The sequence below is a fragment of the Microtus ochrogaster genome, linkage group LG10, assembly GCF_000317375.1.
Source record: "Microtus ochrogaster isolate Prairie Vole_2 linkage group LG10, MicOch1.0, whole genome shotgun sequence".
NCBI classification, from domain to species: domain Eukaryota; kingdom Metazoa; phylum Chordata; class Mammalia; order Rodentia; family Cricetidae; genus Microtus; species Microtus ochrogaster.
In genome coordinates this window covers 4,701,055-4,717,928 of record NC_022035.1, presented here as the reverse complement: position 1 = coordinate 4,717,928, position 16,874 = coordinate 4,701,055, and the positions used below count along the sequence as shown (strand labels likewise).

The 16,874-nt window shown below is 38.5% G+C and overlaps 1 protein-coding gene across 3 annotated transcripts in view; it reads right to left on the bottom strand.

Moving 5' to 3' along the window:
* Umad1 (UBAP1-MVB12-associated (UMA) domain containing 1) overlaps nucleotides 1–16,874 on the bottom strand; it is a 160,879-nt gene that overhangs the window by 36,686 nt on the left and 107,319 nt on the right. For all 3 annotated transcript variants that reach the window (XM_026787555.1, XM_013352454.2, XM_026787556.1), the window contains one exon: nucleotides 11,451–11,512. In XM_026787555.1, coding sequence (XP_026643356.1) covers nucleotides 11,451–11,512 — 62 coding nt within the window. The remainder of the gene's footprint in view (nucleotides 1–11,450; nucleotides 11,513–16,874) is intronic.

Genomic DNA, 16,874 nt, shown 5'->3' with positions numbered 1-16,874 from the left:
CCCTCCCTCCCTTCCTCCCTCTTCCTCTTTTTTTTTAACCCACAAGTCTCACTGTTCATGGGAAATGCACGTTTTTAAGGATTCATCTTAAAATTTTGAATCTGTGGTTGTATGCTTAGGAATTTCATACTAAATAAGCCAATACAGGAACACAGGATAATAGTTTTGCTGTACGTATCACTTTTGCTGCGTCAGTAATCATATGTGGGCATTTTCTCTTAAAAAATGAAAAGAAAGCAAGGTGTAGATATAATCTGATCCTTTTTATCTCCCCCAGATATGTCAGGGCAAGTACTTACAGCACGCGGGGCCTCAAAGAACGTACCTGCACTATCTTGTTATCTCTAGGCACTCGGTGGAAGAGAATGAGCAAACGGCAGAGCACATGCAGGCCAAGCAGGACTCTGGAGTCCTCTGAGTTAAGAGTTGTTGGGCCAATTACAGAAAACTTTCTGAGTATGTCCCAAATACTACATGGGGCAAATGCATAAAAGTACCTATTGCCAGCATGGTGGCGCACACCTTTAAACCCGGTACTTGGGAGGCAGTGGATCTGTGTTATTTTTGTTACTAAAGCAACAATCAAATTTATAAAGTAGAACCTTCTAAGTGAAAAAGGTAGCTGGATGAAAGATCTATTACATTTTTGGTGGCCATTTAGCTTCCTTTGGGGAATGCCATTAACCACACATGAGAGAATTAGAACACAAAATATAAAAAAAGTAAACTTAATTAGCTTAAGCCATGAAAACTTTTCCATCTGCAGTAAAATCTCATCTTTTAAACCCATGACTCACTCCTAATTAGCAAAATAAAATATTAACACAGCAAAGAAATATTAAGTGGGGTTCACTGACAGGTTATACATACTACAATGTCAAAGCTATCTGTTGTACTTGCAAAAAGCAAACAGTTCAACAAGAACATACAGGTATAAAACGTTTTCTAAATGTGTTACCCAAAACAATTTAAAAAGGAAACATATGTTTATAATAAATGACAGAAACTTAAAACAGATACAAAAAAATCTTTTTCAAGGTCATAGGGGTCTTATTAATATGTCCTCTATTGAAGGCCATAAAAAGAAGATCATGAGCAACTCTGGAATCCAGGAGAGGTGGGAAGCTTAAGTGTTCCAATCTACTGTGGTTAATGTCTCTGTACAGTAATCTTACTTTATGACTTCCAGAATCCTTTCTTCACTAAGGTACCCACAAGAACTACAAGTCGCTTACAGAGCGGCTGCTACAGATCCCTACCTTACATACATATCAGCCACAGAAAAAGACGCGCTCATTCATCAGATGTAAGCAGCGTTCTCCATTCATGCTAAATGTACAGTCCTTCGCAGGACAAACAAGACTACCGAAGAGAAAAGGCTTTCTCAAGAAAACCGCCAGTCTTGAAGTTTGGGAAAACAGATCAATGAGCTACCCTTTCTAGAGCAAATACATGACTAACTCAAGGGCGACATTTACCCTCCCAGAGGACCTTTACAGAGTTCACTGTCACGAGTGTTTATCCAGTCATTGCTCTCTGCTTAGCATATGCGACTTCTGCTGATTCTAGTGCTCTACAACCCCCTCAAGCTCAATACTTCAAAAGTTAAAGGACTTAAAATAATTATACAAAATTTATCTTCTCATTCCATAAAGAAAATAGTTAAGTGTCAAGTCCCTTCCACACAAAGTTCTGCTTTCCTGATCTCTGTAAAAACTCCCTTTCGGCTGCTGACATAGGAGTGATAATACGGACTAACAGAATAAGTGACAACGTATTTAAAGATCAGTAAGAGGTTAAACTATGGTAATTTATTACAACATTTGAGGTATGGAAACACAACGGAGGTCTTTGGAAACCTATATTCACTTAGAATTATGCTATTGTCAACAACTAAATATGAACAAAGCATTCACATGCTCAGGAAAGGAGGGGGAAGCAGAAAGGTGTGAGTACAACCACTCATCTGACTTGAGACCAATGGGGGGCATTTGGCCGTCTTTAGCTAGGCATCACGTCTAGTCAGCTACATCAGGGCTGGCACTGCCCAAACACTGCTGCTTCCACCAAAGAGGAACTGATCTCTCAGACTTCCAATGAGTTCACTGCTCAGGTCAGAATTAAAGGGAATATGCTTTAAACAACATTTATTAAACATATTTAAGTTTTTAGAATCTAGTAGGTTGGCATTGTCCAATAAAACTAAGGGAAAAGTCATGCAATTAACTTTTTTTCCCTGGTAGCCAAATTAGTAGCTATAAGAAGTAAGTGAGATTAAGTTAATGCTTTACCTTGAGCACAATCTAGCAGATACAGCACGGTCTCTACATGTGATATAAACACTGAGATAGGTTCCCATGTCTAATCTTTAAAAGCCATGACATATTTTATTTCTGAGTGCACACTAGACTCATCCCACGTGCTCAACAGCCACCTATGGCAAGGGGCTACTGCATCATGCAAGGTTAAACTAAATGCTGAGAAGAGTCCTGTTCCTTGTTTCAATCACTACCCACTGTTTTCCTGTGAGCGGGATGTCATGCCCCTAGTGCGGTTATTTGTTCTTTTAATGAACAAAGTAGGCTCCAAAGTACAAATGTAACAGCACTGGAAACAGAGATGGAGTCTGAAAATGGCGACATTGACTTTTCATTAACACTCAACATGCATGTGTTAAAATAAACTACTTGTTTTTTCTGCTTATTTTTGGATTCATTCAAATTTCAGAAACTTGGCTTTTCTTCTAGGATCTAAGTTATTGGGCACACCACCCAACATTCAGGAGAATACTAACATCTTTACCACTTCAAAGGAGTTAAATTATTTAAATCTCTAAAGCCAAAGTGGTTTATGGATAATTGGTGAGAATTGTCAATTCTTGTCATGAAAATAATTTTTAAAAAAAATCACAAAAATAATAACCACAAATAGGTACAAAATATACTAAATTCCAGGCTACCAAGCCCTCAGGAAACTACAAAAGGCAGCGTAAGGGCTTGCATGCTAAACTGAGACCCCACAGGCCGTTCTGACAAACTGCAGCAGAAGTGCTCAGTACTAGGAAAGAATAGAAGAGGAGTGCCAGCATTTTATCCTCAACTCTGAGCACACAAAACGCAAAAGTTCATTGCAATGACTTAACTCTTTTTGTCTTCTTATTTATTGCTAGAAAAGTATTAACTGAACTGTGAACTTTGCATTACCTTCAGGCAACACAATAACACTCAGGAAGTTACTAGATTATAGATTCTACAGCAAATGCTTTAAAAGACCTTCAGATGCAAACAGAATATTCATCTTAATGACTTAAAATGAGATTGTCACATAGTTAAAACTCATTGTCATAGTATGTAATTTAGTTATAATTGCAGTTTTCAGAATATATCATCCTTGCATCTCAAACACTTGCACATTAGCACGTCTGTGTATTATAAACACCTTCACACTTGAGAACAGTAGTGTTGGTTCTTTTTGTTAAAGAATGATCACCTCTGTAATACCCGTTCTCTCCAAAAGACATTATACCTTTAGGAGTTCAATCATGACCATCTGTCTTGCTTGGTTCTTCACATGGTGAACTCTTAGGAGAACAAGCCAAGACATTTTCAGGCACACAGAATTTTAACAGAGCTTCTTTCAAAGTAAATTTTTTTATGAAATATTTGCTGAAATAAATGAAGCAGTCTGATATTTCAAAAATGTACTTGGGTGAGAAGAAAGAAAATTATTTAGTTAGGCAATGATAAAATGTAAATAGTTATTCATCACACCATTCTGTGACAAAACTATCTTATAATTAACTAACTACGGCCTACATATTCTAAAACTAATTCAATTAATTTTTGCTAGTGTTTTCTTTAGGATTCGGGCATTCATCACAATAAAGACCGAACAGTCTTTGTATAAATTGTATTCCTTCAGTTCTCAAGAATCTTATTTTATTCTCTGAGGCTGGCAGGATGGCTCAGCAGTAAAAGGTACTTTCTGTCAAGCCTCACGACTGTGGCTTGATCCTGGTACCCGCATGGTGATAGAAGATAACCGACTCACTCAAGCTGTTCTCTGATCTCCTCACATGTACCAAGGCACACAGACACAGATACACAGACACATACACACACACACATATGTGCACATATACAAACACACACATACACAAATAAATGTTTAAAAACAAATCTTACTCTTCTGGTGTTACCTGTAATTTGCCACATACTAGATCAATGGTTCTCAACCTTCCTAACACTGAGACCCTTTAATGCAGCTCCTCGTGTTGTGGAATAATAATAACAATATTGCTACAATAAATAATAAAATAACTTTATTGCTACTTCATAACTGTAGTTTTGCTACTGTTATGAATTATAACGTAGGTACCTGATATACTGTATCAAATACCTGATATATCTGATGTAAGACCAGCAAAAAGGTGTGGCCCACAAATTGAGAACCACTGAATTATATGATATACGCAACTATGAAATGTAAATATCATTTGGTGTATTAAAAATTGGGATCTGGCCGGGCAGTGGTGGCGCACGCTTTTTATCCCAGCACTTGGTAGGCAGAGGTAGGTGGATCTCAGTGAGTTCAAAACCAGACTGGTCAACAAAGCAAGTTCCAGGATAGCCAGGACTGTTACACAGAGAAACCCTGTCTTGAGAAACCAAAACTGGGATCTGAAAGCACTGTGTGGTTGACACAAGATGATGTAAGCCACAGTCTATGATAATGTGTATACCTCTACACACAGACTTTATAAAGGGAACAATGCCTGATTAAATCTTCTCAATTGAAGGATTATTGATATTACATTTTTGCAAAGTCAGTTTTAAGATTTTTTTTGCTTATTTAATCTTATTAAGAATATGTGGCTTGAGTAGATCCCCTTCAAATATAGTAAGCTCCAAGTGAGTTGCTATGAATGATGCTTTTCAGTACCCAGTGAGAAAAGCACTGCCTAGCCGTGGTTTGAGCATTCTGTGATTCCACTATTCTCACTACGCTTTTCCTTTTGTTTGTCATGGTTTATATTCTTTGGCTAAAGAAACTTTTTAAAAATCTTACACTTTATTATGAAGCTGCCAAGATTTTCATATTTCTTGCAGAGAAAAATTTTACAAATTATAATACAAAAGTTTGAAAAGTAGCAATGTAAACAAGACTTGAAAAAAAATCTTTAAATATCTATCACTTAATTAACTTTGTTAGTTTATATTTACTATACGAAATAATAGCTTATTATGACATTTTGATACATGCATATTGTGGCCTCAAATCTTATTTACCTATTACCCCCTTTCCCTCCCCCTTTTTTTGTGCAAATAGTTCCCCTTTACTTTCATATCTTATTTTTTTTAAAAATCTACATCTTGCATATGAGATAAAATATCTGATATCTCTTTGAGACTATTATTTTGCAAGCCTCTTAATTCTTGTATAAGAAAGTCCTATATGAAGAGGGCAAAACACATACAAAAAGACCCTTGGGGAGGTAAGTCCCTATTGTTGAAGACACCATGCATTTCGGACACAGGACATAGAGGACCTAAGCTGGATCTAACCTGAAAGCATCTTCCCTGAAGACTAGCTTTCATGGTACCAGAAGGCACCATGCAAGCTTTCAAAGGAGGAAAGCAGCCAACAGTCCTACCGACTATGGTAGTAGTGGCCTATGAACGATCAGCATGGCACAATGACCCTAAAGCTGCAGCAGTGGCATGCACACCTTGGTGGTCATCATCAACAGCTCTCAGATTGTGCTCAAGACTTGATTAACATGAGGGAAGACATGCTTGGTTCTGGAAACCGAGTCATACCCAGAGCCGCTAAAGTACTGAGGCACCAGTACTAACACCACTTTAGCAAACCAGCAGAATCCCTAACTGCATTCTAAACAGTTTTCCTTGAACCCACAGATAAACGTAGCTCTCACCCCTAATCAAAGAGATTTCCCCTTACAGCAGCTGGAGATACACACAACTGTAGCCAACCGAAATGCAGAGAACAAGTAGCAAGGTGGTACCCAGCCCTGACGGATAAATCTGCAGCACGAATGCTACACCTAAGCCTAAGGGAACATCCCAGAAGAAGAGGTGGGAAGACTGTCAAGACTCAGAGGAGCAAGAAATTTGAGGTGTGACTTCATTTCCCAGAAATGCCAGGAGCTCTACACCCGCAAGTCTCACCAACATGGTCGCCTAACCAAAATTTGAACAAGGGTGACACCAATACTCACGACAACATGGAAGGGGGAAAATCTCACAGGGCCCCAACCAAACACAAAGAACTATATACAGGCAATTAAGGAATGCTGAGAGCCCTCGGGGAAATAGCCTTCCTCAGGGAAGAGACACCCGCCCACCCAGTTGGCCAATATTATATGGTTAGTTTTGAAGCCACACACACACACACACACACACACACACACACACACACACACACACACATGTAAGATAAGGAATAAACATGCTGTATTTTAAATTTTAGGAATATATACAAGCATATATATATATATACATATATACATACAATTACACACATACTCGAGGGCAGGTGCACACACATACAATGAAGAAGAAGCCATAAACTTGAGAGAAAGAGCAAGGGGTGGCGGTACAATGGGAAGGGTTGAAGGAAGAAAAGAAAAGGCAAAAAAATGATAAGATTACATTTTATATTGAAAAAATAAAAATCATTAAAAAGGAAAAAAGTGCACCTGAATATATTAATTACAAAATGAGATTTAATCAGCATACTGTGTTTAGTCTATTTTGTATGTTTGCCACTGTGTATTAATTCCAGGGAAACACTTGTTTGAAATACAAGAATTATGTATAGAATAAAACTGAAAATACTACCCTAATTTTCTGAAAATAAATATTGCTATCCTGAAATAAATGTTAGTTGGCAAAACAAACAAGCAAACAACAACAAACTGATCCTTGGGAATCATTGTTTACAAAGAATCTCTTAAAAGTATTATTTAAAAATCTGATTTGTAATATGCCTTTATTTAACGAATGGATGTCAAAACAGTTATGATACAGAAAAAATATTCAAATACAATGATTTTTGAAGAAATGTATAATTTATAGACAATAACAGATGTGTACAGGAGGCTGAATAGGTTAAGAATGATAAAAATCAATTTAGTGTTTGGAAATCCCCACATCCTCGGCAAGTATTATACCAACACCAAGTTACAACTCCAGCTAGCTATTAACATACTCAAAAACTGAAAATATGAAGAAATAGGCAAGAACAGTTATAGGAGATGAATACTGTATATCCACTCTGTTCTAACACTGCAAGGCAAACGCCAGTCCACAGCTAGTTTTACAGCTGTGTGTGAGCTGCATAAATCACTTGTTCTCTAAGTGTTTGCTACATTGAATGGCTGATATATGCCATACACAGGGAACAAAATGTGTTTTGAATAAATATGCACATGTACATACACACATAAACATGCACATACAAACATATAAACAAAAATATATACACATATACAAACATATACACATTTACACACATAAATATACACTTGTGCACAAACACAATATACACATTTATACATATAAACACATACATAATATATTTATTATATAAATATACATGTGTATACACAAATATACAAATACACTTGTACACACAAACATAAACATGCATATGAACATATACATATAAACATACATATGTACACACATAAACACATATGTATGCATGCAGCCAGCCAACCAGCCAGTTGGTCACCAGCCATTTCTACATTTTTTGTAGTCTTTTAAAGTGAATTATGAATCCTTCTGCTAGTACGATAACTACAGTTTCTTTATCAGATGTATATTCTTCAAAACTATCTAAAACCATTAAATTTTTTGTTGCTAATGAATCCAAAAGTAAGATTCTATTAATAGGCAACTACTAAGAAGATAAAAACGAAAACAACTTTCCTTTCACAGGGAGAAGAGATGTAACAGTGTTTCTAATGTAAAGCTGAAGACAGAACTGGCTGAGGAGATTTACTTGTAGAAGACCACTTCACAAGCCAGGAGGCTGCACTCTACTGAAGGTGCGGTCTCCTTCTATCAACTCACATTACAGTGAGGTCAGCAAGAACAACCCCAGTCGTCAGAAGTCACGGGCACTGTCTGTGGCTGGGGAGACTGTAGTGGAGTAGAGCTTGGGTTTAAGCTTCTACTCTGCAGGTTTTGTGGCATTTCAGAGGCACAGAAGTAAGAAAACCCACTATTTAGAAACAGATCTTAGAACGAAATGCTTATCCGGTAAAGAGTCAGGTGAAGACCTTGCTGGGCCTGGGAAGAGAAATCTGTTATGACACCTTCAGTAGGGGAATCGTAAGGATTTGAAAAGGAGGAAGACAAATGCACCCAATCACATTGAGGCTTTTAATTTGGCACCTGAATCACGGCATTAAAAGAAATTAATGTTACATATTTTTTCAGCTCATTTCATGCACCAGATGAGAACCCGAGCATATGAGGTCGACTTCATTCCCACACAGGTGGCTGGTGGTAAGGGAATGATCCGAGACAGCGATAAAGGAATGAGGAGAGGAAGTTCAGTCATGTGATGCTGGCTGAGGGAGCGGTAGCTCAGCAGGGACAGTCCGGAGACACGCTAGATTGTACGGAACAAGGAACCAAGGGAAGAGAAAGAGCTCAGCATCTTCCAATGACAGGCAGGCCAGCGGCATGGAGGGCAGGGGTGGGATGTGGGGAGGAACGAGTCCACTCTGCCATTAGTGCTCGTTTCCCTCAGTGAGCAGTCAGCTAACTCCGAGTCTCAGAATGATTCGATATTTTACTTCTGTCAGCTATGTGAAAAATGGTCTCTAATGGAAGACCAGAGGTGGAAACCTGGTTAAAAAGAAAAAAAAAGGTGGTGGCTTTGACTGCTCTGACAGTGACAAGGCTGGAGGGCTGAGGAGCCAAGGATTCCTCAGGGGTTCAGCTCCACACCACGTCCTGGATGACAGAGATGCGAAGAGACGGATGAGACCTTGGACAATGATGCTGGGGGGGGGGGTGTGCACACAAAAATGATCAAATTAGGATGATATGTTTAGATACTCAGTAAAATGTTGTCAGCGGGTTAGACAGTCTTAAACTCAGGACCATAGACTAGATAATCCACTGTGGGAGTCAGGAGCCACTCCCCAGAGTTGAAAACAGCTACTTTAGGTGGTACATTCTTGTTTGTTTCTACATGAAGGCTTAAGCGGTACAAAGTATACGGCAATGTTTTCAAGAGAAATAAAGAATTACATTTTAGATGCTTATGGTAAAAATAAATAATTTTGACCCTACTATGATAAATCAGACAGCCTCTTGCATTACGATTTAACTGTGGCTCCCCTGTCTCTTCTGTGTTGTCAGTGAGCAAACACTGGCTTCTCCATTACTCAGAAAATACTTCTGTGTTCTCAGTGAGCAAACACTGGCTTCTCCATTATTCAGAAAGTACTTCTGACACATCTGAATATACCCGTCAACTCCAATGTACTAATTAAAAGTCCAGAAGCAGCACCGTTAAAATGTTTAAGTGTTTAAGATTCTTAAAATGCTCCTTTCCTTAGGAAGTAGCCTTGAAATTCTTCATACTGAGAAGCAACTTAGAAACAATAATAAACTGTCAAGCTGTACAGATATCTCTAGTACATCATGTACGTATGCTAAGTCTCAATATGCTTCCCCACACCCATGATATGTTGACATGTTGACACTGAATTCTTAAGGTAATACCATTAAGAGATACGGCTTTGGGGAGATAATCAGGTCATGAGATGGACCGTTCATAGGAGGGAGTGGTTCCTTTAAGAAGGAATGATGGTCACGACTCCATGTCATGACAGAAGAAGGTGCCACATATGAACCAAAAAGCAGGCTCTTACCTGACAGTAATGTTGTTAGTGCCCTCATCTTGGGCTTTCCAGCTCTAAAACTTAGAGAAATAATTTCCTATGGTACTCACATCAGCTCTCACAGGATGCATGAAGTGAAATAAACTGAAGAGATCAAGGTACTTCAGAATAAAAGGTAATGGTGTGGGAGGTCCTTCTGTCTATGTGTTGCTTTTATTGGTTAACGAATAAGGGAATCTGTTTTGGCCTGTGAGAGGGTAGAATAGAGCTAGGTGGGGAAGACTGAACTGAATGCTGGGAGGAAGAAGATAGAGTCAGGGAGAAGCTATATAGCCCCTCCCGAGCCAGATGCCGAGCCAGATGGAATCGTAAGCCACAGCCACATGGGACACACAGATTAATAGAAATGGGTTACTTTGAGATGTAAGAGTTAGCCAGAAATATGCCTAAGCTATTTGGCAAACAGTATTGCAAATATTATAGTTTCGGAGTGATTATTTTGGGAGTCTGGGCAGCTGGGAAATGAACAAGCAGCTTCCCTCAACAAGGTAGACAGTTCTTTGTTCCTGCACCCACTTACGCAGTTCTTTGTACTGTGCCTTAGGTATAGTCAGTGTTTAATAAATATTCGTGGAATGAATGAATGAAAAAAAATGAATGCAGGTAATTTTTTTAAAAGATTTTTCTTTCTATTCATCAATCTTAATAAGTTTTCCCTTGGTTATAAAACATTTTCTTAGTGAAAATTATTTAAAAAATTCCTTAAAAATAAATGTAACTTTCTACTCATAGCTCATTAATAATTAATTAAGTGGAATTAATGTATTATTTATGGAATCTTTTGGACCACCTACTCTCGTGCTGAAACAAACACTTCAGATCCCAGACTTCACTGCAGCTGGATTCAGCAGTGCTCTCAGCCACCCTTGAGAAGCGGAGGTGTCACGTGCAGAAAACTGCAACACTGTGGCTTCTCTCCCACCAAAGCATTGTGTTACTACTTTCCATTCCCTTAAGTTTTAAAGATGATTACTGCAATGATTAAACACTGCCAATGCAGTGTGCAGAAAGTATCCTGACATACTGTCCAGAAGAAAACAGCTTTTTCATGGAAAAAGAAGGGAAAGCTGGGTTTTCTCCAGAATAGTCAGGAAGTACTCTCTGATGCAGAAATAGACAAAAGAACTCTCTGCAGGATCATATACTATCTATTCAAATGTGCTAGGAAAAAAACCACTCAAAACCAGACAAATTTTTCCAACTCAAGAATTACATTCCTTTTGCCCCTTCTGTTCTCCTAATTTCCCTTTCTTCCTTTCCATCGTTCCTCCCCTCCTCTCTCTGTCCCTCTCTTCCTTTTCATCTCCTTCCAAAAGTTGCACCCCATTTCTCGCACTAGAAAACACATGATCCTTGGGAAGCCACTCACTGTTCTGCTCATCACCGGCTTTCGTAGACCACCAGCTTCTTGGTGTGAGTTAAGTTACTATGTATCCTCAGGAGAATGTGGAGTCACAGGGACTTGCTCAGTTTCAGGCCCAAAGGATTCTTGCTGCATTTCACTTACCTCCAAAGACTGGCTGCTCTCTGCTTCTGAAGGTTTACATCTCATTTCCTTAGCTGTATCTCCTATGCAACAAAAAAGAGACAGAGAGAACTTTTCTGTTATGACAAATTATTGTCTTCTGTTTGTTCACAGTACCTTTTCTTACTATATGTTCTGTGCCATGGAAGGGACCACTATCCCCTTTGTTACAAAGTAAACACATTTTTAAGAATAATAAAATATATTTTATCTAGTTCTCTCATAAACACACACTAAAATGTACCATGCTTCACATAAGTTTACACTGGAAAAAATAAAATCAATTCGTACTGTATACACCAAGTCATATTTTAAACAAACCAATAAAGCTATGGTTTGAAGATAGAAAAACTATTTTAAAATACAAATTTCTTTATGCCACGAGTAATTGTTCTCAAAATTTGTTTCACAAGACTTAATCTTTATTGGTTTTTCTTTTTGTGCGTGTCCCTGTGTATTAAAGTAGATATGCATGTTTCTGTGTAACAATAAACCAAACAGAATACAATCTTCACAGCAGGAAAGTACAATGAACAAACACATAAATAGCTCTCAGCTAGCACTATGATTTCTAAGACTAGTGCCTGGGTAGATTCTATTGATGAGTTAATTTGGATTAGCTGATTTCAAGGACATAGAATGCATACACAGTTGAGCAAATATAAGCATAACAACTTATTAATGGCCTGTTTTAATTTGCTTATTCCAAAAAGTTGGTGATTGGCACATGGTCAGTACACATCCAATTAGCCTATTTCTCTGAAGCATAATCAGAAGCTAATTCAGTAATTTGTAAATTGTTCTTCCCATAAAATGAGGTCAATTTGAAGAATGTACATAACAGTGAAATTATCAAGCTTATGGATGAGGGTTGACTGAAATCAAAGGTAGGGGATTTGTTAATGCTCAGGAACGTTAAAAGCAGTGAGGAGAAATAAATCAGGAAAATATTTACTGAGGTAACTTTTTCTATGAAACACAAAAGTTTAGGCTATCAATGGTGACAATTTAAGAGAAGGCTCTTGAAAACTATGCAGAACTAAATAATTGTTATATTTGAGAACCATGGCAAATGTCTGTTGATAGCACCCCAAATGTTTTCATACAGACTAATCCAGTCTACTGGCTGTGCTTTCAGAGTATGCAACATACATGACTGTTGCTGGGCAGGACTCAGGACAAAAAAAGGTACTCAATATTTATTGGTTCAATGAATGAGTGAACTTATTTGTAGTATTTCACCTATAAATCTGTGGTTAAACACTGAAAGATAGCTAATAAAAAAACAATACTTTCTAAAATTTATGAAATTTGAAAGGCAAATTTATGACATATTACTTTGATATTTGTAACATAATTGTGAGATCATTTTTAAAATTTAAAAAGTTAATAGTATTTTTCAAAATTCATACCAAAAGAAAACCAGTCTGAATATAATAGCAGTAACTTTACTGCTATGTCAAAAATTAAGTCAACCTGTTGCTGTAATCCAGGATGCCCAGTGCTGCAACTGACTTTGACCTGCTGTTTACAGTAATCATGCACTGACACACGCAGAAGAGCCCTATCCTGACAGGATCCATCCCCAACACACAAGTGGAGACACAAGCAGAAGAGCCCTGTCCTGTCAGGATCCATCCCCAACACACAAGTGGAGAAACCAGAGTACATGGAGTCCAGTTTGCTTAATTTCAGACATGAGCATGGCAGCATGCTCAGCTATCACGACACAAATGAATGTGCCATGTTAATAATGTGCATAAAACCAAAACAAAAGTACAAGGAACCGTGATAAACTCACTGTGAAAAGTTACTTTCTCTACAAAAGATTATTCATTTAAAATAGTGACAGCTTAACCACAGCCACAGCTGACACTGCATTTAGCTGGAATTATCCACTGCAAAATCTATGCTTCCTTTGCCATTTTCTTGTTTCAAGGTGAGTACATAACATTTTCTCTATTTGTCCCTACAGCCTGAAAAGCTAGAAAGGTTATCAGCTAGTGTTCTTGAAAGCACACAACACATCTGCCTGGACGCAATGCACAAGCACTATTTACTGAAATGCCATGCTGGGTGATGACTCAGACAGGGCAGTCACTGATTACAAGGGAAATTGCCATCTGCAAGATTATTTCTGCAAACAAAGGCACAAAATGAAGTAGAACCCAGCGAAGGAAAAGAACAGGACACAGAGAAGGAAATACAGCTTTTGAAGGTTTTCCCCAATGGAATTATGTTATCAGGATAAAAAATTTAAATATTTTGCATAAAGCACTTAGAAGTTAGACAGCATAACAATAAATAAAACAAATCTGAGAAGTGCAATGTGAGTTGTTTTAGCTTTGAGACATTGTTTATGCCTTACAGACGATATAGACTCAAAAAGCTCTCAAGTCAGCCGTTTAGAAGGAAGAACCAATTCCTCTAAGGTTTTCACGATAATTTATCTTTTGTAAAACTGTTGATGACTATTGGTCGGGCACGGTAACATCTCCCCCACCTCTACTCGCCAAGCAAACAAACCTCAAGGGGCAGAGGCACTCAGTGACCTGCCCCAGCCGGTCTTCTGCGGGGAGGGCAGAAGAACCTATTTTCCGAGCTGGTAGAGGTGTGAGAGGCAACAGCTCCGAAAAGCACACCTGAATCAGGACCCCATCCTAGTCTTGCCATTCTTTTTTGCCTCACTAAGCTCCTTGCATCATGTGTTTTCTTCTCTCCAATGGTAAGGACAAGTACTCAGACCAGAGTCTGCCACTGTCCTTCCTTCTGGTCTTACAAAGGGAACACATAGTGCCCTTGGGGTTTCTTCAGCGTTTTAAAGACCAGATGCAGTTTTACTGTTACTAGGCAAAATTCCTCATATTATATAGCATGTTAGCTTCTTTGTTTGAAAATGTAGATCCTATTTTCAGTAAATGGTAAAGGCTACACTTCCAAATACAGCTCATTCAGATCTTAAAGGAGTAACGTGAAATAATTTAGAGGTTGGCCAACTTTTATTGTGAAAGGCCAGATAGTAAACATGTTGGGCTTTACAGGCCATATGGTCTCTGTCACACTTCACAACTCTACTACTGTAGCCAAAATCAGCCATAGAGACCATGTGAACTAATAAAGTGGCTAAGATCCAAGACAATGTTGTTTATGAAAACAGCTGGCAGCCCGGAGAGTCTAGGAACCCTCATTGTAGAGGAATATGCGCACCAGGCATTTTCTGCGATTAAAACCATGGGAAGACATTTGAGCTCTTCAAGGAAGGGAGGGTCCTTAGAGTACCATCATGACCCCAGTTCTACTGGCAGGGGAGAAACAGTGGAGGAAAGTGAGAACTGGACATAAAGGGAGGCAGGCAGTGGAGAAACTCCCGGGCATGGGGAAGGAGGCCATGTTCCCTTGGTTCACTCAGGGGAGCCTGCATAGAGAGTTTGGTGGTAGGCAGGCAAGGTAACAGAGTCATGGTTCTCGTGCCTTAGGCCCCATTACCACTTGCTCATGGCCACTCCTCTCTGTGGGTTGGTGAGTTTGGGAGGTTCTCTGTGGTTGTACCCTTTTCTTGATAAAAGACAGTCACAGAGAGCATGTTCTGCTGAGTTCTCTTCCCAGTGGAGAAAGCCTGCCCAAACTCAGCATATCCTGCAACTGGGTGGAAGTAAGTCTAATTATGGGATGTATATTAAGAAATCCATTTGCTTCTTCATTTAAACCACATTATTCAACACAAGTTTATAGGCAAAAGAATTTGGTCTCTATCATGGTTTTGCCTCAATTGGCCATATTTTGTATGGGAAAAGGACTTACCAGCACATCCATGAGCTCCTAAGCACCAGAATTGGACTGATATGGACATAATTGGAATTTGCCTCCATACAAAAAAAAAAACCCAAAACAACAACAAAAAAAAACAGGGTAGGAAACAACTAGCAAAGGCCATATTCAGTGAGTTAGCTCAACAAGAAGGAAGACACGGATGGTATTGGAAGCTCCACCAACTAACGAGGATTAGTGCAGTCATAGATCTTAGAAAATCCACAACCAACTTACTAAACTCACACAAACCCTACCTACATTCTAAATATTTGCCTTTATACCTACAGATAAGTGTTGTTCTCACCCCTAATCGAGGAAACTTCTTTTTTCTGTAGGCACAGACAACCCATAAAGAACGCAGTTTTGGAGTCTAGTTCCAACCAATGCAACTACAACACAGCCCTGCACCTAAGGCTCGGGGTCACTGCAGAGATGGGAAGGATTTCAGTGCACGAGAAACAGGTTTGCTGTGATAGTGTTTCTCTTAGAAACGTCAGTAAGCTACATACATGAATTCTAACCAATATGGCTGCCTAAACAAGACATGAACAAGGATGACACTAACATACTAACAAGGAAGGGAGAAATCTCACGAGTCTTCAACCCTAGACAAAGAACTATATACAACTAAGGAAAGCCGAGAACAGGAAAAAAGAGTCCTCCCCAAGGAAGAACACACCAACTGATGACCCAATACCAAATGGTTAGTCCCAAAAGCAGGTTCACACAACTAATTCTATACAGACTGAGCAGGTTGTATTTAGGAAGACACACACCAACAATTAAATAGAGGCCATGAATTTGAAAGCAGGGGGTGTTAGGGTTGGAGAGAGAAGGGAAGAAGAAAGTGTTATGTATATGTGTGTATGCATTATAATATCAAAAAATAAAAAGATAGAAGTAGAAAAATACTTTTTTCTTTCATTAGAAAAGATTTATTTCTAGAATTTTGTATCTGAGAATATAATCTACAAAAAACTATTTCAAGGAGTTCACATAGAAAACTATTTCTATGGTCAGAAGTATGAGAAAAACCTGTAAAATATAAGTTCTCAGTTGATTTTTATTCATTTTAGTATATGAGGAATGCTTTTTTTGTTTTTAAATTCTGGAACATTTTAGTCACCTAATGCCAGTAAACACACAAACTCATTGAAACTCTATGGGAAATGTAGATACAGCATTTTTAACAATGCTGGTATAACACTGATTTAAAGTAAATTATCTTTACCTGACACTTTAGAGGGCTCTTGATAAGGCCAAATTTATTTACTTTTGACCATTCATTTTGCAAAATGCTAATCCACATTTTATGTCTTTCTGCGATTGTTTTTCACAATGCCCTGTTAATTCACTCAGTTGCATCTAGAACAGACTAAGGTCACATTCTACTAAATAACGCATTTGGAGTAGGTGATATTCTGCAGAGGAGAAAAAGACACAGAGGAAAGTTCCAGTAAAACTTTTAAACATCTTGGAATGGAGAGGTGAGTGTGTGTGTGTGTCTGTGTGTGTGTGTGTCTGTGTGTTGGGGGATGTATGTGAGAGAGAGGGGTGAGTGTGTGTGTGTGTGGGGGGGATGTATGTGAGAGGGAG